The following is a 23,537-nucleotide window of genomic DNA, read 5'->3' on the forward strand; positions in this document are numbered from 1 at the left end:
AACCGCTCTGGAAGTGGACATCGAAGCTTTAAAAAAACCAAAACTCTTGGATGATTGGGCTAGGGAATGAATGATTCGTAATCAAAGCTCCGTTTGAATAAGAACAGTGTTTTCATCTCTAAACTATCACCAAATGCTTGGTATAGGCCCAGGTATTTTGTCGCTTTACTCCAGGGTATAATTTATAGAAATTTATTATTAATGCATTCAAATGTATCACCATATATCTGCTCAGTGTAACAGAGACTTAACTGAACACCTACTATAGGCAAAGCACTATGCTAGATGTGCAAAAGAGAAAATGGCAGGGCTTCTTTTTTCAAAGTACACGTCACTTTTGCTTGATTTAATACCAGAGTATCCAAGATCTATGTTGGAACAAGCAGATGAAGGGTTTATGTGGCTAAAAGGGGTTCCACTAAATAGCTGTCCACCCTGTCAGGCACCCTCAGAACAGTCAGAGTACAGGATTTGGTAAACCCCTTCATGAAGGAAATACCTAAGTGTGTTCGCTTGGAAGGATATTCTTTTTCTCATAAAATCGTGGCATATTTTATAGTTCCAATCACAGAGCCACCCAGTAGCCTTAAAGTGTAGAGTTAAATATGGACAGTCACATAGATCTATTCACAATTTATATGTATTTGAAATACTTTAAAAGACATTTTTTTTTTTTTTTTTACCAAAAACAGAGAACTTACCAAATGGTGTGCCCCAGCCTGCTGGTCAGTGTATCTTATGTCTGAGGGTATGGTCTCAGGAAGCAGATGGCCTTGCCACAGTTCCCACCCCCTGCTTGCTAGATGTGCTTTCTGTTTCACTTTCTGTGCCTCCTTTCAACCACCTCTACTACTAGGGAGGTGATAATAATACTCATCTCTTTAGCACGGTTTTTTTGTTTTTTTTGTTTTTTTGTTTTTTTTTGAGACGGAGTCTCGCTCTGTCGCCCAGGCTGGAGTGCAGTGGTGTAATCTCGGCTCACTGCAAGCTCCACCTCCCAGGTTCACACCATTCTCCTGCCTCAGCCTCTCCGAGTAGCTGGGACTACAGGTGCCCGCCACCATGCCCAGCTAATTTTTGTGTATTTTTAGTAGAGACGGGGTTTCACCGTGGTCTCGATCTCCTGACTCGTCATCTGCCCGCCTCGGCCTCCCAAAGTGCTGGGATTACAAGCATGAGCCACCATGCCTGGCCTAGCACGGTTTTGAAGAATAAATGAGACCATGTGTCAGACCATCTCAGAACACCGACTGACCCCTAGCAGGTTCTCAATAAGTGTAAGCTCAGTGGTAGAAGTCATGCTGGTGGTATTAATAGTAGTGAAGTAAAATTTTACATATAAGAATTCTAACTCCTTTAAATTTAAAAATTTATAGCCGTGAGACACACAAAATCGCAGTGTTTTACATTGCTGAAGGTCAAGAAGACAAGTGTTCAATCCTCTCTAATGAAAGAGGAAGCCAAGCATATGAAGACTTTGTTGCTGGACTTGGATGGGAGGTAATGCATTTCATTCAGTAGGTGTTTATTGACTAGCACTGTTTAAAGATGTGTCCAAACTAGACATTGTATAAGTTTTTACGTGTGCTTTTGTATTCAAATATAGCATAGGTAGAGTTCTGGAATTGAAGAATTTATTGGATTTGACATCTATTAGTTGCTTGTCAGTATTTAATACATGAACTTCTGTTTTCCTTTAACTTTCCTCTTAATATTTTTTCATTTGCTTTTTATCAGAACTGAATAGTCAGATGGGCTCTCCCAGCCATAGACAGTTTGTAGTAAGAGAAGACAAATGTGGGCAGAGAAGCAATGGCTTTGGCCACAGTATGGAGATTGAAGAAGAAGTCAATGACTTGATGGGTGAAAAAATGAAGAAAGAGTTGGATGAAGTCAAAAGTTGCAATGAAAATATAATATAATAGCCATGATGGTTTAGCTATCAACCTATTTCCCTAAGGTAGATCTCAGGATGATTGATATTGAAAAAGTTTATTTTTTTCTTTATTAAATGGTACTCTGACATACAGACATATATACATTTATACATACATACACACCTTTCCCCAAAAAACATAAACCTAAAAAAATATATTCCTAGAATCTGAAAGAATTAGGAGTAGTTAAAATGGAAATCAACATATCTAAAATAATTTACTTCTTATTTTCTTTTTTTTTTTTTTTTTTGGTCTTTTCTTAGAGTCTTGCTCTTTCACCAGGCTGGAGTGCAGTCACACGATCTTGGCTCACTGCAACCTCCACCTCCCGGGTTCAAGCGATTCTCCTGCCTCAGCCTCCCAAGTAGCTGGGACTACAGGCACATGCCACCATGCCCAGCTAATTTTTTTTTGTATTTTTAGTAGAGATGGTGTTTCACCATGTTGGCCACGATGGCCTTGATCTCTTAACCTCATGATCCGCCTGCCTCGGCCTCCCAAAGTGCTGGGATTACCCGGCCAATTTCCTTATTTTTTATTAGTTTCTTGAGTACCTGTGCTGTGAAAAACTCTCTGGGTGCCTTTGAGAGCTCAGTGCTAGCAAGGGGACTAAGGTAGGGATGGGGACAAGGTAAGAGTACATCAGAGTGAAAACTACATCCTTACTAAGAAGGCAAGTAGGTTTGAGTCTAACAGTTACTGTACTTCCAGTAAATCATTGTTCTCACTAGTAAGGCTACTTCTAATTTGTCATAGAATATAGTTATTATTTAATATATTTTTAAGCCATACATTATCAATTAGAGTTTTGAGAGTATACCTTTACTGTATTTGACACAGAAGAGATTCTTCTATTTCTTTTTTCATATGTGTTAGAATAGGTATTTTACCGAAAGAGTACTAGTTTATGACAAGTTAAAAATTTTGGATAAAGGCACTAAGAAGTGAACACTCATGCCATAACTTTAAAATGAATTATGACTCATAAACTTTCGGCAGTGGTGTAAAGTGGTTGTTCAACCCTTTTGAAAGGCAGTTTAGCAAGGTTTGCTAACTATTTTTAATATTGGTACCTTTTGACCCAACATCTTAGAAAAACACTCCTTTGAGTATGCTTTCTGATTTGAAAAAGCAGAAACCCCCAAAATCCATCAATAGGGAACCTATGTATACACACACATATATGCATATATACACATACATTTATACATACATGTGGGAAAAAAGTTAGAGATTGTATACCAAAAGTTTGGTAGTGGTTTTATTCAGTTGATATGATTGTAGAGCACTTTGATTTGTAATGTTTTTTATTTCTTTAACATTTTAATCTGGTCTAACTTTGTATTACATTTGTTTGTAATCAGAAAGAAAGATACAAAAACGAAAATAATTTATTTTTTTCTGAATTCACAGTCCTGCTTAGTGAAAGAGCAGCTCATTTTTGATCCTCACTCTTTCTTCTTTGTGACCTTTGTCAGGTGGATCTCTCCACCCACTGTGGGTTCATGGGTGGCCTTCAGCGCAATGGCAGCACTGGGCAGACGGCCCCTTACTATGCTACCTCGACTGTGGAAGTGATTTTCCACGTTTCCACTCGAATGCCGTCAGACTCAGATGATTCCCTCACCAAAAAGGTAAGGGGTCTCCTCGGGCACCATTCTTAGCTGCCCTGGTTTGTAGGTGAGGCTCTCCTAGGACAGACAAATACAAGGGTAGAACGCACACTGAGATGGTTTCTCTGAACTCTACGACCCTGAGATTAAGGTTTAGGAAAAGAAAGCGTCTTAAGTGTTATTACTTTTGGATCTTCCCTCCCGTGAATATTACCTGATGGAAAATGACATTTTTGATCTCACAGATTGTCAAAGATTACAAAATATGATAACCCTGTACTGGTGGGGCTCTGGGAAAACAGGCCCCTCTGAGGCTTGCTGCGGGGCGATTTGGCAGCATCTGTCAACATAAGTGCAGGTTTGCAGCTGCCCAGCCGCCCCACTGTTGCCCCTTACCTTTTATTCTTCAACTTGCCTTGTGGCCAGTTTTCCTTGGAATTCAAAGGAAACCTTATCCACCCCTGAGGAACCTCCCCCAGGGAACTTGGCCTTTACTTTCCAACCTGCAGGATGTTTGCCGCAGGCAACCCTGTGTTAAAAGCAAGGAGCACCTTAAAAAAAGAGGCATTTAACTCTGGGAAGGAAGCCTCTAATCAGATCCGCTTCCAGATGAGGAGAACGTCTCAGAGCAACTGTGATATGCACTCACCTGGCCTGCTAGCAGGTGGGGAACCTAGAATCCTCACCTTACTCTCTCCCTACCACATAAGTGCAAGGGACTGAGGGCAGCACCTCACGTGCTGACCAAGGCTGGCCACTGGGGAGTCTACTGTGGTGGTTATAGCCAGGCCCCAGTGACAGGCAGACCAGGGATCAGATGTATATTCAGTTATTTCATCAACCTGTGCCTCAGTTTTTCATCTATTAAGTGAGATTAAAAACACAGCCTATGTTACAGGGTTGTTGAGTGAAGTAAATGAGATAATTCCTATAAAATTGCTTAGCACGGTGCCTGGGAAGATGTCTCTAACCATCATCCCTCATTATTGCCCATTGGTCTAATTGATTCTTTTCTTTCCCCTGCCCCATTAGCCAGATGCTTTATATTGGCCGATTGGCCTCACTGTGCCTGCTTTATTTCTTTATTGCACGGTTTTGCTTTTTCACCAGTGCAGCCACAGATGTCTGGACTATGTACAGGTATACCTTGTTTCATTGTGCAGCACTTTCTTGCACTTCACAGGTATTACATTTTTTACAAATTGGATATTCGTGGCAACCCTTAATCAAACAAGTCTATTGGCACCATTTTTCTAACAGCAGATGCTCATTTGTGTCTCTGCCTCATTTTGTAATTTTCACAATATTTCTAACATTATTATTATTATTATTCACATGGTGATCTGTAATCAGTGATCTTTGACGTTGCTATCGTAATTGTTTTGGGGCACCACAAACTGCCCTTATAAGATGGCAAACTTAATTCATACATGTTGGGTGTGTTCTGACTGCTCCACCCACCGGCCGTTCCCCTATGTCTCTTCCACTCCTTGGGCCTTCCTATTGCCTGAGCACAATAGTAGTGAAATTAGGCCAATTAATAACCCCATGATGGCCTCAAAGTATTCAAGTGAAAGGAAAAATTGGATGTCTCTCACTTGAAATCAAAAGCTAGGAATGATTAGAAGGCATGTTGAAAGCTGAGATAGGCCAGAAGCTAAACCTCTTTAACCAAACATTTACCCAAGTTTTGAACATAAAGGAAAAGTTTTTGAAGGAAATTAAAAGTGCTACTCCAGTGAACACATGAATGATAAAGAAAACGAAATAGCCTTATTGCTGATACGGAGAAAGTTTTGGTGGTCTGAACAGATCAAACCAGCCACAAGATTCCCTTAAGCCAGAGCCTAATCCAGAGCAAGGTCCTACACTGTTAAATTTTATGAAGGCTGAGAGAGGTGAGGAAGCTGCAGAAGAAAAGTTTGAAGCTTGCCGTGGTTGGTTCATGAAGTTTGAGGAAAGAAGCTGTCTTCATAAAACGAAAGCACAAGGTGAAGCATCAAGTGCTCATGTAGAAGCTGCAGCTTATCCGGAAGATCTAGCTAAGATCAGTGATGGAGGTGGCTACAGTAAACGACAGATTTTCGGTGTAGTAAAAACAGCCTTCTATTGGAAGAAGGTTCTATCTACCACTTCCATAACTAGAGAGGAAAAGTTAATGCTTGGTTTCAAAGCTTCAAAGGAACAGACTGACTCTCTTGTTAGGGCTAATGCAGCTGGTAACTTTAAGTTGAAGCCAGTGCTCATTTACCATTCTCCAAATTCTAGGGCCCTTATACATTATGCTAAATGTACTCTACCTGTGCTCTATAAATGGAACAACAAAACCAGGATGACAGCACATCTGTTTAGAGCATGGCTTACTGACGATTTAAAGCCCACTGTTGAGACCTACTACTCAGAATAAAAGATTTATTTCAGAGTATTACTGCTCATTGACAATGTACCTCATCACTCAAGAGCTCTGAAGGAGATGTAGTGTTGTTTTTCATGCCTGCTAACACAATATCCATATTCTGCAACTCACAGATCAAGGAGTAATTTCAACTTTCAAGTCTTACTATTTAAGAACTTTCATAAGGCTATGGCTGTCATAGGGAGTGAGTTCTCTGATGGATCTGGCAAAGAACATTGAAAACCTTCTGGAACGGATTCACCATTCTAGATGCCATTAGGAACATTTGTGATTCATGGGAACAGATCAAGATATCAAGATTCACAGTTTGGATAAAGTAGAGTCCCACCCTCATGGATGACTTTAAAAGATTCAAGACTTCAGTGAAGGAAGTCACTGCACATGTAGCAGAAATAGCGAGAGAACTAGAATTAGAAGTGGAGACTGAAGATGTAGCTGAATTACTGCAATGTCATGATAAAATTTGACTGGATGAAAAGTTGCTTCTTATGGATAAGCAAAGAAAGTGGGTTTCTTGAGAAGGAATCTGTTCTCAGTGATGATGCTATGAACATTGTTGAAATTACAACAAAGGATTTAGAATATTCCATAAATTTCATTGGTAAAGCAGTGACAGGGTTTGAAAGTATTACTCCAATTTCAAAAGAAGTTATACTGTGGGCAGAATGCTGTCAGACACCATCACATGCTACAGAGAAATCTTTCATGAAAGGAAGAGTCAATCAGTGTGGCAATTTCATTATCTTACCTTAAGAAATTGTCACAGCCACCCCAGCCTTCAGCAACCACCACCCTGATCAATTAGGAACCAACAATATCAGGGCAAAACCCTGTACCAGCAAAAAAAGACCTCAAGTCACTGAAGGCTTAGATAATCATTAGCATTTTTTAGCAATAAAATTTTTTTATTAATATATGTATGTTAAGAAATAATGCTATTGCACATTTAATAGACTATAGTAAACATAAGTTTTATGCACACTGCTTTCCCAGTACACACAAAAGTTTGTATGATTTGCTTTATTGCAATATCTATATTTGCAATATCTAAAAATCCTATTGCAGATATGTCTGAAACCAAGCCTATAATATCTCTGAGGTGTGCCTGTATATGATGGGCAACAGTGCATGTGAAACATCAGAACTCAAGTCATGGCCCAATTACAGACAACTTTCGTAGTGATCAAGTGTCTCAGATGTAGAAAGCACAATTTGCATTCAAAAACTCAGCAGCTCTTTCCCTGTCCTGCCCCAGCATGCTGTAATGACCTCCTGGGGGTGGCAGTACTACAGCCAGAAGCGCTGACCATGTGCTGGTTCCCACAGGTCTTGGAGGAGCTGCCTCAGTGTTGGGTTTTGATGGCTGCCCCTGGCTGTAGAGCTCTCAGCAAAGGGAACTCTGCCCTCCAAGAATTCACCAGGATCTCAGACTCTAGTGTAGCTCACCAGGATCCTAAGCTGGGCTCACACGTCTTTTTTATTTGCAGTATATTGTAAATTGTTTCTGCTTTGCAAATGTGTCACCATATTCTATAATTTTCTTATGACTGAGAATTATTTCGTTAAAAGATAAAATTTATATATAAGATATTTTTAAAAATTATTTCTTAAGTAAAGTAGGACTGTTTTTTCTTTTTTGAGAAAAGATATGTTTTCTTGATAAAATGCCAGGCTGTAAATAATGTTCTAAGACTTGGCCTGGTTGAATGATTCCCTACTGTAATAATCAAAATTCAGCTGATACCCTTTGCAGCTCTAAGATTTAGCATCATTAGTGATAAACTCTCTTTATCAGATGTCTCACAGCTAGACTAAAAATCAGTCACAGTAACAGCAGCCCACAGTTCCTTGTCTTATTCTAACTAAATTGTCCCTAACAGCTTAAAAATGAGCTGCAAAATTCTAAAGTGATCCATGCTCTCTTCTGCCCCCATCATGGGGGGACTTTTTCAATTCTGCAATCCAGTTGCAACCCCATACTGAACTCTTGATCCTTCACTGCAGAAATTTGTTAGCTCTAGCTAGATTAGATTTTTCACAGCTAATCTAACTGCTGTAGGGGTTTGCAGAGTGGGGACAGAGCTGTGCTATTGGATTTGTCCAATTCATTTGACTCCAGGACTATAATTGCACTTATGTCTTACAAGGCTTTTATAGCCTCAGGCTGGCCAGCCACATAAAAAACAAATTGGCAGTGATACAGTATGAGTGAAAAGGGATGAAAGGCCCACATTATCAGTCTCCAGGCAGCGCTGTTCTGGCAGGAAGTTTCTTGGTTAATTTACAAATAAAACTTAGATTTTAGGATGGGCACACTGTCAGCTGAACAATGGGGATGTCAGGCCTGACTGTTACTTAGTAAAAGTAGCAGCCGGGCCCACTGAGGAGCAGGAATTCTTCAATCAAACAGACGACTCCTTCTGGAGCCAGCTGGCGATGTAATGCAATTAGTCGAGAAAGGAGGTCAGCCTATTAGGTGTGTACCATGACCAGTGTCACCAGTGGCGTGCAGCCTGGCAGCAGCAACAGACAGAATGGCTTAGGCAAAGGGACTTTAAAACTCTGTTAGGATGAAAAGTTGTGGGGCCGAGATTGATTTCTTAAGACTTAAAATCTGAGCATTTGTTCTGAGCCTGATAAGTATCCAGCCATTCTGGAGCCTGTTGTGCAGTTGAAGGAGTAGCTAACATAAACACCGGCTCCATTCCAGAAGGAGACTCATCACTCTTCCCCAGAACCAGATCAACTTGACTTGTGTGCACTCACCAAACTCACTGGTGGCTTTCTAATTTGAGGGCCTCTAATCCCAGTTCTTCAATACTCACAAAATGATGTCTCTATGATGGACTCTTCTTTAAATTGGGCAACACTTTGAGCTATCCAGAGTATTCCGTATGTTCTGACATGGTTGACAGTTTGCCCAGATGAATTTTATTTATTTTACCTACCTGTTTTCTTATAGGCAAAAGAAGGCATATTTTGCCCAGATTTATCAGCCAATTGCTCCCATGGCCTTAGCTTTTAGTTTTGTGATTTAGCTAATTAAACTGTGACGTATCCAGAAGTCTGAGTCACGTGCCACTGAAAGCAGCTATGAGAAGATGAATATCATATCATTACCACACAAAAATAGCTCTTCCTTAATTACAGAATTGCCACACTGGGGGGATGGGTCTGTTAGTGTGAAACTACCCTCCCTTGCTGTAGTTCTGAGAATACAGATGCAAGTAAAATTAAGAGATACTTACTTAGGTTATGTAATTGAGTAACCCAATTTGAAATGGGAAAGTAACTACAAAACTTCAATAATCATGGTATTACCTCACAGTCAATGTTTTGCAACTAATACCTGTGGATCAAAAGGAGCTATCACAGATACTAGAGCACCAACATCGGGTGGTGGCAGCACGTTTGAGGGGTGTTTAGTAGGTGAGTGTTTCCATTCAGACATTTGTGCAAGTGTTATACCAAGGGACCCAGAGCCACCCTGAAGCTGGCTGTCTTTGCAGGGTGAGGGCTGTAAGTGTGAACTCTGGGACAGCCCCAGTTCTCACAATTACCTTCTGCAGGTCTCAATTCCCCCTACAGTTCCAGTTAGATACTATTCATATTTCCCTGAAAACATACCTATATTAGGTTCTTGGTGATGCTGGCTACCATGTTTTCACTTCAAAAGGACCGAATTTTAGGAGTGTATTGTAATGTCTTTGCATGTTTTATTAAAAAGGAAAAAGAAAAAGAAAAGCTGTAGCAAATATAGGAATGGAGAAATATAAAGAGATGTTCAGCACTACTAGGAGGCCCAGGGTTGTATTTTGTTTAAAACTATGTAAGGGGTTGGCTATACCTTTTGCCTGCTATTCTTTTACTTTTATATGGGAAGGAGGAAGGAAAAAAATGATGTACTGGGTAATTTTGCCATTAGAAAGTCGTAGATGCCATTAAATTGTTCTGGATCCTCGTGACTTGTGCTCAGCACCCGCAGTTGCATTTGTCCCAGAGCCCACATTCAAACACAGTTGAATTGTGCACCCTTATAGGCACAGGTCACTTTTTAAATAATTGGCCTGTACAGTCATTCCCAGAAGTATGAGAGAGTGAAGAATAAACAGGCATTGCAACAGATGAGCTTCCTTTTGTAACCTTATAAATAGAAAAGAGGCTATGTGGGGGTCACCTCAGATTTTCTTTTCATGGTCAAATAGGCTAAAGAAAACTATATTTATGCTAACACGTTTTAAATACATAGTATTCCAGAACATCTTTTTAAAAAATACTTCAAGACAAAACTAAAAATGTTAAATTTGACACATCTCTATTTCATTAAAATGCTTCTGAATTTAGTCATTTTTAATGTTTATCTGTTAGATAAGGAAGCAAGAAATACTTGTTCATGGTACTGGAGAGCATCCTTCTGCAGTTCCATGTGAGAGAACGAGAATCTCAAATTCCCAGAAGATGTTAGAGGGCCTTACCAGCCTTTGTGGTTTCAGAACTTCAATTTTGGTCAACATTTTAATCTTCATAATCTAGTTTCTTTTAGTCACACTTTGATTCTTTGTCACTTAAGTGATTTTGTGTGCAGCTTTCTCCAGCTTAAGATGGTACAGTCATCGTGCAGGAGATTGATCAAGGGTGTTCTTACACCTGGCAGAGCCTGGGCCTGAAAAACTCTCAAGGGGTCTTGTTTTGGAGATCTTTCTAGTAAGGTCTCCTCAAAGATGCCAGGAGTCTGTGATTTGCTTTCGTTCTTTACAGCCTCTTTGTGTATAAGATGATAAAACAAGTGGGCTACACTACCAAGCAATGACAGTAAAGTAACTTTGGGTGCAGGCTTAGGTAGCTTTGAAACAGTGGAAATGGCCCTGAATTGGAAGCCCCAGTGCATGTCCCGGGCCCACTCTGCCACTGCTACTCATGCACCCTCAGGTAGGTGGTGCCTTCACATTCCTGAGCGCCTGTTTCTTTTTTGTACAATAAGATGAAGATGATGTCATCTACCTCAGAGAGTTAGTGGGAAGATTAAACGAGATAGTACGTGTGAACATGTCTTCTATACAGTAAGCACTCTTTAAATGCTAGGTAGGAGTGTTCTTATCAGACTTAAGCAATAGTTATTCATTTCCTAAGCAAAGGTAATTTTATACATCCTTTTCTTAAAGGTTTGACACAAATCTAGTTTCTTACACATTTGGTAACAATTGTGTTGTAATGGTTTATGTTCTCTTATGTTCATATTCTTATTTTCATAATAACCACTGAATTGAGAGTCTTATAAAGCACAACTGCAATGTGGAACAAAAGACGCATGTTGTTAATTGTTTAGAAACATATTCAGCAATATAAAGCATAGGACTCTGACGCAGGAGTTAAATTCCATTAGAAAATAAATTCTTACAAAGGCCTCAGCCCCATCCAGCTGTAATGTGCCTGCGAAGCTCGCATGCCTTATCTTAGTACCAACACGTTAAGAAGACAGGCTGTGTTTTTATGCACTTGTGCTTTTTAAAATCCTCACAGAAGAACATCAGTGTTGTAGCCTTTTTTGGTAGTGAAATTTTTTTGGCCTTTGAGTTTTATAATTCAATTTGTAAGCCATGACCCCTCATAAACTGCTGTTATCACCCTGATTAATAAAGAGCCAATTTGCTGTTGCAGCTTCGTCACTTGGGGAATGACGAGGTCCATATCGTCTGGTCTGAACACTCCAGAGACTACCGCAGGGGTATTATCCCAACCGCCTTTGGAGATGTTTCAATCATTATTTACCCAATGAAGAATCACATGTTCTTCATCGCGATAACAAAGAAACCTGAGGTACGTTTTCATTGCATTGTTGTACTGACTCATAAAGCATTTGCTGTGTGATTCACTGTCATTGAAAATCAATGATACAAATATGTTAAAGGGGACTCTCATCCAGTTGAATGTCTTACATATATCTGAATTATGCATGCTTTATAGGAATTCAATATGAATTGGGATTTTCAAAGAATTTTTCATCATGAGCACAAAATTTTATTATTGTATTACTAGGCCTTTTTGGAAATTATATGTCAAATTTGTTACTTTGTAAATGTTTTAAGTTTTCTAAATTTTGTACTTTTGAAAAATTGTAACTTGAAATTTTGGGTATGTAGATTAATAATAAGAGTTGAAGGAACCCCATATCACATCTAGCATTTTGTGGAGAACTGTGGGTATGGAATCCAGCCTTGCCTGGTGTATGGGCACTTGCCAAGCCTCTGACTGTGCTAATGGGGTCAATCCTGCAGAATTGCAGGCATGTCCACGAAGAGGCCGGGCCTCTGGAGCACGGCCCACGTGATGAGTTTCAACAATTGGAGCACCTTGCTGCAGAATCAATTCAGCCATGTCAATTGGTATTGATCATGGGAAGAGCTGGAACAATCCAATGATCTGTGTGCTGTGTACTAAATTGGCTGCAGTTTCGATCCTTGTCATACCTTTAGTGGTATTTTAGCCATGCTTTATGTAGCGACTTGTTTTTGTTTTAGAATGACTAATAGAAGAGTGTTTTTAAAGTTCTTAAACATTAGCATATTAAGCCATCCCTCAAGAGGAATGACTTTGTGTTTTTCAGCTTGATAGTAAGTATAATCTTCATTTTCATTTCAAGTTGTTCTCCTGAAGGAGATGAAAGTTACCCTTCTGAAAACTCTCTTTTAAAGCTTTGAAATAATAGGCAACAGATTTATTGTTCATATTGGGATTTATGACCTAATCTAAAGGGTTAAAGTTGTGAGGATTAAATGAGCTAGTAAATAGAAAGTGCTTCAAACAGTGCCTGGTCCAGAGTGAAAGCTACTTAAGTGTTAGCTATTATTATTATTATTGTTGCTGTTGTTTTTTGTTATTACTACTATGGAGAGAGAATACTTAATGAATTCCAAGTTTAACATGCTTATTATTCTCAGAATAGATGCATTGTGGGTCAACTCCTGAATTCATAAAAGTCCCATTCTGGCTGTTGCAAAGCCTGACATAAAGGGAACCCTCTTTTCTATTGAGGGAACGCAGATGCCAAAAGTCACTTCATATTAAATATTTGCATCATTTTTTATTCTGATCTCCATGTGCGTGAAGTTTTCAGTTTTGTGTATGAAAATGGCTCTTAGTGCTAACATTTGTATTTGTCCATGAAGAGCACTACTTTAAAGAATTAAACTGAAAATTTTAATATAAGGGAACCAGTGAATTTAGTGTCTTATAGCTTTCAAAAAGAGGAAATGTGTTTCTTTAATATTTAGTATGGATTAATTGGCTTTATTAGCTCATTTTCAACAATGGGCCTCTAAAATGACATTTAATGTCCTAAAAATGTCACCTTTATTTTTAAATAAAAAACATACAAGGCATTTTAATTCACTTCATATAATCAAAAGTGATTTTTTAAAAAGGTAGTACACTATAATACATGAATATAATTATTAACATACCTTATAAACTTTCTTATAAAATGTTTGCACATTTTATGAATTTGGCTAAAATTCTGACAAGAGGAATTGAGCAAATCGCTTTTTTAATATTTTAATTCAAAAAGCCTAAAGGGAAGAAGAGAATAATGGCCAACTGGAAATTTAGTATTATCCTTACATTTAAAGTACAAACCATTACAATGTAATAAAATTAATCCAGACATTTCCAGGGCAAGTGTGGCTGACCTTTTGTTCACCAACCACTGACCCCAGGGTGAATGCAAGAGGCTTGCGGAGAGAAAGTCTGTTTGTTTGGCTTCAGTCCCTGGTATTTAAATTGCATTCCCTAATCAAATGAAAAGGCTGTCCTCTCTATCAGGTTACAGAATCCATGGCAACATTTGGCCTTTTATATCCATAATGTTAGCCTTTTTGTTTGCATCTAAGTAGAGACACCTGGAGCAATGTTAACATTAACCGATTTAGCATTAATAGCTTCATTATATAAGAATTTCTGATCAGATAGCTGTTACTTTTGTTATATTGCTTCAGCTTGTATTGTTGTCATTTTTTATCTCCCTGCTTGGCAACCAGGCAATGATTTGCAAATTTTTTTTGTCTTGATTAATTAAGCAATATAATTATCAGTAACCGTGATGCAGTCTTTGCTCAACAAAGCTTCTGAGAGAAAACAATGGTAAGTCTGTTAGTATGAATGCATTCCACGCGTCCCAGATGCATGAGGATATTACGGACAATGAGGGGAAAGGCCGCCTGTGAGCGAGGACAAAGGGTGCCACGCAGACTCGACACACTGCACATACCGCCAGGGACATGCTGCGGGCTCCCTGGGACACAGACGCCTCGTTAGATTACAGCTAGTCAGCAGAGATTAATTCTCAGCCATTTGGTACAATAATTTACCCATTCCCCAGCCTTTTAACTAGTGCTCCTTACTGTGGAAGGGAAGGCTTTGTACTCAAAAGGTTTATTTAACCTTGCCTACTTTTAGGGATCTCCACCAAAATCATTATTTTTTTCTTAGAAATTGTAATGACGCAGCTGCTTGAAGTTAAGGAATATTCCTTTTGAAGGACAGGATATGCATAAGTTTCCAAAATTGTAGGTAGAGTCAAAGGCATTTTTTTAGCACCTGTATATTTCATCTGAGTATAGTATGACTCTGTGGTCTAAGTACATTTATTTTACTGTTCTCTGGGCAGCCATACTCCTCTAAGAATAATTTTAATCCTTTTTTGGGAGAAAAAAAAAAAACCTCATCAGTACACAAAAGTCTTGCTCATTGGATAGAGTCATGCATATTCAAATTGTACTTTCATTCACTCGGCCTCATTAATAGCGTATGTAATAATGTAGGGCTATTTGTAATACAAGCTTACAGGCAGCATTGCTTCCAAGTCCTTTGAAATTTAACATATTTCGCTTTTTCATTCCATACACCTCCCTTAAATATACAAATTATGCGCCTGGCAGAATCCGCCTCCTCTTAATAATACACAGCATTTGTGAAATGGTATGTTGAAGAAGTGTGGGTGTGCTTGTGTGAACGCATAAAACCCTCTCATCTGAGTGGGCCTGTTCACTTCTTGAGCTTTGTATTGAACTTCTTTTTTTTCATTAAAAAAAAAAATCAGTGTGCTTAGCAGCATCATTCCATTGTTAAATTACTTTCAAAATAAGTCTATCTCCATAAACATTGACACAATCATTCTTTGGTCACAGAAAAGAAATGTGTTATTGTTAGACTTATGTTTTTTCCAGCTTTTATTACTAAGTCAGCAGTCAAGGAAAGACTTGCATATAGAGCAGAATGTGAGTGATTCAAGGGGTTTGTTAAAATGCCAGAGTTGTTCTTCAGAAAAGTGATTCATAGAGCTTCCACACTGCAGTGAGTACCCGTGCTGCTTTCCCTCTCAGTATCTGGAAGGTAATATTGGTGTTCAAAGTGTTTGCCTTCAGAAATTTGCGAAGGTAAGTTTTAGTGGCTTGGGCATGTTTATTTCCAGGCATTGTAGTGACTGGCTGGGGACCAGTTGACCAGAGGGTAGTTGTTTAGAAGCAGCCTTGAGCAGGAGCAGTTGAGACAAGAGGAAGTTTTGGTGAAGTGTCCTCCTCTTCACCTCAACCAGAGTGTCCCTTTTGTAAATGGAAAATATGCTAATGTCCTCTGAACTCTACTTACTCAGCCCTGGTACATATGAGCATGGAGAAAAAAAACGATAGTGATTCAGCGATTTCTGAAAAGCATAGGAGGGGAAGTAGTAAGACAGGAGATGGGACACCAGAGTTCCAGTTCTAAGCCTACCACAAGATGGTAGGTGTCTTGGGCAGATCTTTCTGTTTCTTTGAATCTTAGCTTCCTCAGCTGTGAAATGCTGGTTGAGAACCAAGGCTTCTGTGTAGTCCTTACAGGGATTCTAAATGCCTTTTTTTTTTTGGATCCTCTTGTTCCTAGCTGCCCGTACCTTTCCTTAAGTTGTCCTGACTATCCCCAGAGCATCATATAAGTAGTCGCTGTCTCTCTTGAAGGTTCAGCAGCTATTGTGAGTGAGTGAGTGTGTCTGTGTGTATGTGTGTGTGTGTGTGTTTTCATGTGTGTTCATGCATCCCTCTTCAGGGTGACATCTAGCCCAGGACCTGTACCTGGAGCAGGTGCCCCGAAATGCTGGGAAAAGGCTGTTGTGCCAGAAGTTGCAAGAGCATTTGCACGTGGGAGGCTGAGAGGAGCCTAGGATTGGCACTGAGTTTGAAAGGAAGTCTTTTAAGCTTACTAGTGTGGCCTCACGGTATAGGGAGAGTGTTTGACTTTGCAACATGGTTATGTAAATTTCTTTCTTTTCATTTTATATGTGCAGTTTTCTTAAATATTTATCCCAATCACAGCCAACTAACCTGTTTAAGATTAAATCGTGCCCTTTAAAATGCTCTGGGAACTTCTCAGGGAAAATAAATTGTTAACCTTTGATTGAATATACAAAGAATTATTTATTTAGAAAAGATCATTGAAAATACCAAACAACCAGAATGTACTAAAATAGGTTATTAAATGGATTACTATGTTATGTTCTGTTTGGGTAATTTATTATTATTGTTATTAGCATTATTTTTAGTAAAGGAATGACATTGAGAACTATGTGAAAAGGCATCTGTCATTTGCAGATGTTAAATTAAAATCAAATTTCTTCTCTAATTCATTGCCACTTCTAATTAGAGGAATTCCCTAGATACAGGGGATTTGTATTATTCCTTTTGTCCAGTTTTTGAAAGACTGAGTCACCCACGAGCAGTTGCTGAAGAATACTAAAGAATGTTTATTTATACAATAAGCCTTGATACAGATGGAAGAAAATCTATAGCCTACTATTATTAGCTCTTAGCTGCTGTTTTATCTTTCACAACAATTTGGCTTTTGAGAATTTCTTCTCAACTGATTTTCCTCAGAAGTTGACGTCGTTTCCCCTTTCTTAAGTTGATCTTTGCATATACATCCTCTTCTTATTTGCTTTATCTTCTCTCCTTTGGCCAGCCAGAGCCAGCCTGTGTAAATGCATACCAAATGGCAAATGGTAGTGTAGGAAAGCAAGGCAGCTCTCATTCCCTGCCTCTGAGCTACTCAATAGGAAGGGCCTTTTGGCTCAAGAGACAGCACACTCCCCAGACCCCTTGGCCTGCGACTGCCTAGGTTCCTGCACACAGGTGCACACAATGTCAGCCACTCAGCCCAGCAAGGAGGATGGGTGTCCAGAGCACACAGAACTTTTCTGTGAAAACGAAGGAGCACTCATTGCCCCAAATCAGATAATTTATCTTTACAGTAGTATTTTCTATGCTATACTTGAAATGTATTAGTTTGTTGTTGTTGGGTTTTTTGCTCTTGCTTTTTTTTCATGAATACTTTCATTACAACTCCACCTCACCGATTACTGGACTGCTTTTAGTATAAGCCATAAGAGGAAGTACACTTATTTTTTTTATATAGAATATTTTTTTTCTTTTTTTTTTTATTATACTTTAGGGTTTTAGGGTACATGTGCACAATGTGCAGGTTTGTTACATATGTATCCATGTGTCATGTTGATTTCCTGCACCCATTAACTCGTCATTTAGCATTAGGTGTATCTCCTAATGCTGTCCCCTCCCACCTCCCCCCACCCCACAACAGTCCCCGGAGTGTGATGTTCCCCTTCCTGTGTCCATGAGTTCTCATTGTTCAATTCCCACCTATGAGTGAGAACATGCGGTGTTTGGTTTTTTGTCCTTGCGATAGTTTACTGAGAATGATGTTTTCCAGTTTCATCCATGTCCCTACAAAGGACACGAACTCATCATTTTTTATGGCTGCATAGTATTCCATGGTGTATATGTGCCACATTTTCTTAATCCAGTCTATCGTTGTTGGACATTTGGGTTAGTTCCAACTCTTTGCTATTGTGAATAGTGCCGCAATAAACATACGTGTGCATGTGTCTTTATAGCAGCATGATTTATAGTCCTTTGGGTATATACCCAGTAATGGGATGGCTGGGTCAAATGGTATTTCTAGTTCGAGATCCCTGAGGAATCGCCACACTGACTTCCACAATGGTTGAACTAGTTTACAGTCCCACCAACAGTGTAAAAGTGTTCCTATTTCTCCACATCCTCTCCAGCACCTGTTGTTTCCTATTTTTTAATGATGGCCATTCTAACTGGTGTGAGATGGTATCTCACTGTGGTTTTGATTTGCATTTCTCTGATGGCCAGTGATGATGAGCATTTCTTCATGTGTTTTTTGGCTGCATAAATGTCTTCTTTTGAGAAGTGTCTGTTCATGTCCTCTGCCCACTTTTTGATGGGGTTGTTTGTTTTTTTCTTGTAAATTTGTTTGAGTTCATTGTAGATTCTGGATATTAGCCCTTTGTCAGATGAGTAGGTTGCAAAAATTTTCTCCCATTCTGTAGGTTGCCTGTTCACTCTGATGATAGTTTCTTTTGCTGTGCAGACGCTCTTCAGTTTAATGAGATCCCATTTGTCGATTTTGGCTTTTGTTGCCATTGCTTTTGGTGTTTTAGACATGAAGTCCTTGCCCACGCCTATGTCCTGAATGGTATTGCCTAGGTTTTCTTGTAGGATTTTAATGGTTTTAGGTCTAATATATGTCTTTAATCCATCTTGAATTAATTTTTGTATAAGGTGTAAGGAAAGGATCCAGTTTCAGCTTTCTACATATGGTTAGCCAGTTTTCCCAGCACCATTTATTAAATAGGGAATCCTTTCCCCATTTCTTGTTTTTGTCAGGTTTGTCAAAGATCAAATAGTTGTAGCTATGCGGCATCATTTCTGAGGGCTCTGTTCTGTTCCATTGATCTATGTCTCTGTTGTGGTACCAGTACCATGCTGTTTTGGTTACTGTAGCCTTGTAGTATAGTTTAAAGTCAGGTAGCATGATGCCTCCAGCTTTGTTCTTTTGGCTTAGGATTGACTTGGCGATGCGGGCTCTTTTTTGGTTCCATATGAACTTTAAAGTAGTTTTTTCCAATTCTGTGAAGAAAGTCATTGGTAGCTTGATGGGGATGGCATTGAATCTATAAATGACCTTGGGCAGTATGGCCATTTTCACGATATTGATTCTTCCAACCCATGAGCATGGAATGTTCTTCCATTTGTTTGTATCCTCTTTTATTTCCTTGAGCAGTGGTTTGTAGTTCTCCTTGAAGAGGTCCTTCACATCCCTTGTAAGTTGGATTCCTAGGTATTTTATTCTCTTTGAAGCAATTGTGAATGGGAGTTCACTCATGATTTGGCTCTCTGTTTGTCTGTTATTGGTGTACAAGAATGCTTGTGGTTTTTGTACATTAATTTTGTATCCTGAGACTTTGCTGAAGTTGCTAATCAGCTTAAGGAGATTTTGCGCTGAGACAATGGGATTTTCTAGATATACAATCATGTCATCTGCAAACAGGGACAATTTGACTTCCTCTTTTCCTAATTGAATACCCTTTATTTCCTTCTCCTGCCTGATTGCTCTGGCCAGAACTTCCAGCACTATGTTGAATAGGAGCGGCGAGAGAGGGCATCCCTGTCTTGTGCCAGTGTTCAGAGGGAATGCTTCCAGTTTTTGCCCATTGAGTATGATATTGGCTGTGGGTTTGTCGTAGATAGCTCTTATTATTTTGAGATACGTCCCATCAATACCTAATTTATTGAGAGTTTTTAGCATGAAGGGTTGTTGAATTTTGTCAAAGGCCTTTTCTGCATCTATTGAGATAATCATGTGGTTTTTGTCTTTGGTTCTGTTTATATGCTGGATTACATTTATTGATTTGCATATGTTGAACCAGCCTTGCATCCCAGGGATGAAGCCCACTTGATCATGGTGGATAAGCTTTTTGATGTGCTGCTGGATTCAGTTTGCCAGTATTTTATTGAGGATTTTTGCATCAATGTTCATCAAGGATATTGGTCTGAAATTCTCTTTTTTGGTTATGTCTCTGCCAGGTTTTGGTATCAGGACGATGCTGGCTTCATAAAATGTGTTAGGGAGGATTCCCTCTTTTTCTATCGATTGGAATAGTTTCAGAAGGAATGGTACCAGTTCCTCCTTGTACCTCTGGTAGAATTCAGCTGTGAATCCATCAGGTCCTGGACTCTTTTTGGTTGGTAAGCTATTGATTATTGCCACAATTTCAGAGCCTGTTATTGGTCTATTCAGAGATTCAACTTCTTCCTGGTTTAGTCTTGGGAGGGTGTATTTGTCGACGAATTTATCCATTTCTTCTAGATTTTCTAGCTTATTTGCATAGAGGTGTTTGTAGTATTCTCTGATGGTAGATTGTATTTCTGTGGGATCGGTGGTGATATCCCCTTTTTCGTTTTTTATTGCATCTATTTGATTCTTCTCTCTTTTCTTCTTTATTAGTCTTGCTAGCGGTCCATCAATTTTGTTGATCTTTTCAAAAAACCAGCTCCTGGATTCATTAATTTTTTGAAGGGTTTTTTGTGTCTCTATTTCCTTCAGTTCTGCTCTGATTTTAGTTATTTCTAGCCTTCTGCTAGCTTTTGAATGTGTTTGCTCTTGCTTTTCTAGTTCTTTTAATTGTGATATTAGGGTGTCAATTTTGGATCTTTCCTGCTTTCTCTTGTGGGCATTTAGTGCTATAAATTTCCCTCTACACACTGCTTGGAATGTGTCCCAGAGATTCTGGTATGTTGTGTCTTTGTTCTCGTTGGTTTCAAAGAACATCTTTATTTCTGCCTTCATTTCATTATGTGCCCAATAGTCATTCAGGAGCAGGTTGTTCAGTTTCCATGTAGTTGAGCGGTTTTGAGTGAGTTTCTTAATCCTGAGTTCTAGTTTGATTGCACTGTGGTCTGAGAGACAGTTTGTTATAATTTCTGTTCTTTTACATTTGCTGAGGAGAGCTTTACTTCCAACTATGTGGTCAATTTTGGAATAGGTGTGGTGTGGTGCTGAAAAAAATGTATATTCTGTTGACTTGGGGTGGAGAGTTCTGTAGATGTCTATTAGGTCCACTTTATGTAGAGCTGAGTTCAATTCCTGGATATCCTTGTTAACTTTCTGTCTCGTTGATCTGTCTAATGCTGACAGTGGGGTGTTAAAATCTCCCATTATTATTGTGTGGGAGTTTAAGTCCCTTTGTAGGTCACTGAGGACTTGCTTTATGAATCTGGGTGTTCCTGTGTTGGGTGCATATATATTTAGGATAGTTAGCTCTTCTTGTTGAATTGATCCCTTTACCATTATGTAATGGCCTTCTTTGTCTCTTTTGATCTTTGTTGGTTTAAAGTCTATTTTATCAGAGACTAGGATTGCAACCCCTGCCTTTTTTTGTTTTCCAGTTGCTTGATAGATCTTCCTCCATCCCTTTATTTTGAGTCTATGTGTGTCTCTGCACATGAGATGGGTTTCCTGAATACAGCACACTGATGGGTCCTGACTCCTTATCCAGTTTGCCAGTCTGTGTCTTTTGATTGGAGCATTTAGCCCATTTACATTTAACGTTAATATTGTTATGTGTGAATCTGATCCTGTCATTATGATGTTAGTTGGTTATTTTGCTCGTTAGTTGCTATAGTTTCTTCCTAGCCTCGATGGTCTTTACAATTTGGCATGTTTTTGCAGTGGCTGGAACCGGTTGTTCCTTTCCATGTTTAGTGCTTCCTTCAGGAGCTCTTTTAGGGCAGGCCTGGTGGTGACAAAATCACTCAGCGTTTGCTTGTCTGTAAAGTATTTTATTTCTCCTTCACTTATGAAGCTTAGTTTGGCGGGATAGGAAATTCTGGTTTGAAAATTCTTTTCTTTAAGAATGTTGAATATCGGCCCCCACTCTCTTCTGGCTTGTAGAGTTTCTGCTGAGAGATCAGCTGTTAGTCTGATGGGCTTCCCTTTGTGGGTAACCCGACCTTTCTCTCTGGCTGCCCTTAACATTTTTTCCTTCATTTCAACTTTGGTGAATCTGACAATTATGTGTCTTGGAGTTGCCCTTCTCGAGGAGTATCTTTGTGGCGTTCTCTGTATTTCCTGAATCTGAATGCTGGCCTGCCTTGCTAGATTGGGGAAGTTCTCCTGGATAATATCTTGCAGAGTGTTTTCCAACTTGGTTCCATTCTCCCCATCATTTTCAGGTACACCAATCAGACGTAGGTTTGGTCTTTTCACATGGTCCCAAATTTCTTGGAGGCTTTGTTCATTTCTTTTTATTCTTTTTTCTCTAAACTTCCCTTCTCTCTTCATTTCATTCATTTCATCTTCCATCAGCGATACCCTTTCTTCCAGTTGATCGCATCTGCTATTGAGGCTTCTGCAATCTTCGCGTAGTTCTCGAAACTTGGCTTTCAGCTCCATCAGCTCCTTTAAGCCCTTCTCTCCATTGGTTATTCTAGTTATCCATCCTTCTAATTTTTTTTCAAAGTTTTTAACTTCTTTGCTATTGTTTTGAATTTCCTCTTGTAGCTCAGAGTAGTTTGAACGTCTGAAGCCTTCTTCTCTCAACTCATCAAAGTCATCCTCCATCCAGCTTTGTTCCGTTGCTGGTGAGGAACTGCGTTCCTTTGGAGGAGGAGAGGTGCTCTGTTTTTTAGAGTTTCCAGTTTTTTTGCTCTGTTTTTTCCCCATCTTTGTGGTTTTATCTACTTTTTGTCTTTGATGATGGTGATGTACAGATGGGTTTTTGGTGTGGATGTCCTTTCTGTTTGTTAGTTTTCCTTCTACCAGACAGGACCCTCAGCTGCAGGTCTGTTGGAGTTTACTAGAGGTCCACTCCAGACCCTGTTTGGCTGGGTGTCAGCAGCGGTGGCTGCAGAACAGCGGATTTTCGTGAGACCACAAATTCAGCTGTCTGATAGTTCCTCTGAAAGTTTTGTCTCAGAGGAGTGCCCGGTTGAATGAGGTGTCAGTCTGTCCCTACTTGGGGGGTGCCTCCCAGTTAGGCTGCTCAGGGGTGAGGGACCCACTTTAGGAGGCAGTCTGTCCGTTCTCAGATCTCCAGCTGCGTGCTGGGAGAACCACTACTCTCTTCAAAGCTGTCAGTCAGACAGGAACATTTAAGTCTGTGGAGGTTCTTGCTGAGTTTTTGTTTGTCTGTGCCCTGCCCTCAGAGGTGGAGCCTACAGAGGCAGGCAGGCCTCCTTGAGCTGTGGTGGGCTCCACGCAGTTCGAGCTTCCTGACTGCTTTGTTTACCTAAGCAAGCCTGGGCAATGGTGGGCGCCCCTCCCCCAGCCTCGCTGCCGCCTTGCAGCTTGATCTCAGACTGCTGTGCTAGCAATCAGCGAGACTCCGTGGGCATAGGACCCTCCGAGCCAGGTGCGGGACACAATCTCCTAGTGTGCTGTTTTCCAGGCCCGTTGGAAAAGCGCAGTATTAGGATGGGACTGACCCGATATTCCAGGTGCCGTCTGTTTCCCCTTTCTTTGACTAGGAAGGGGAACTCCCTGACCCCTTGTGCTTCCCGAGTGAGGCAATGCCTCGCCCTGCTTCGGCTCATGCACAGTGCGCTTCACCGACTGTCCTGCACCCACTGTTAGGCACTCCCTAGTGAGATGAAACCGGTACCTCAAGCAGAAATGCAGAAATCACCCGTCTTCTGTGTCGCTGGGGCTGGGAGCTGGAGA

The 23,537-nt window shown here is 39.9% G+C and overlaps 1 protein-coding gene across 3 annotated transcripts in view; it reads left to right on the forward strand.

Moving 5' to 3' along the window:
* RALGAPA2 (Ral GTPase activating protein catalytic subunit alpha 2) overlaps positions 1-23,537 on the forward strand; it is a 340,962-nt gene that overhangs the window by 216,523 nt on the left and 100,902 nt on the right. For 2 of the 3 annotated variants that reach the window (XM_058432702.1, XM_032142466.2), the window contains exons 35-37: positions 1,377-1,500; positions 3,416-3,571; positions 11,625-11,783. In XM_058432702.1, the coding sequence (XP_058288685.1) occupies positions 1,377-1,500; positions 3,416-3,571; positions 11,625-11,783 (439 nt within the window). Of the gene's footprint in view, positions 1-1,376; positions 1,501-1,737; positions 1,937-3,415; positions 3,572-11,624; positions 11,784-23,537 lie in introns of those variants that run through there. The other variant, XM_058432703.1, reaches the window with a different exon arrangement.

This window comes from Hylobates moloch, unplaced genomic scaffold (assembly GCF_009828535.3).
Source record: "Hylobates moloch isolate HMO894 unplaced genomic scaffold, HMol_V3 SCAFFOLD_21, whole genome shotgun sequence".
Taxonomy (NCBI): domain Eukaryota; kingdom Metazoa; phylum Chordata; class Mammalia; order Primates; family Hylobatidae; genus Hylobates; species Hylobates moloch.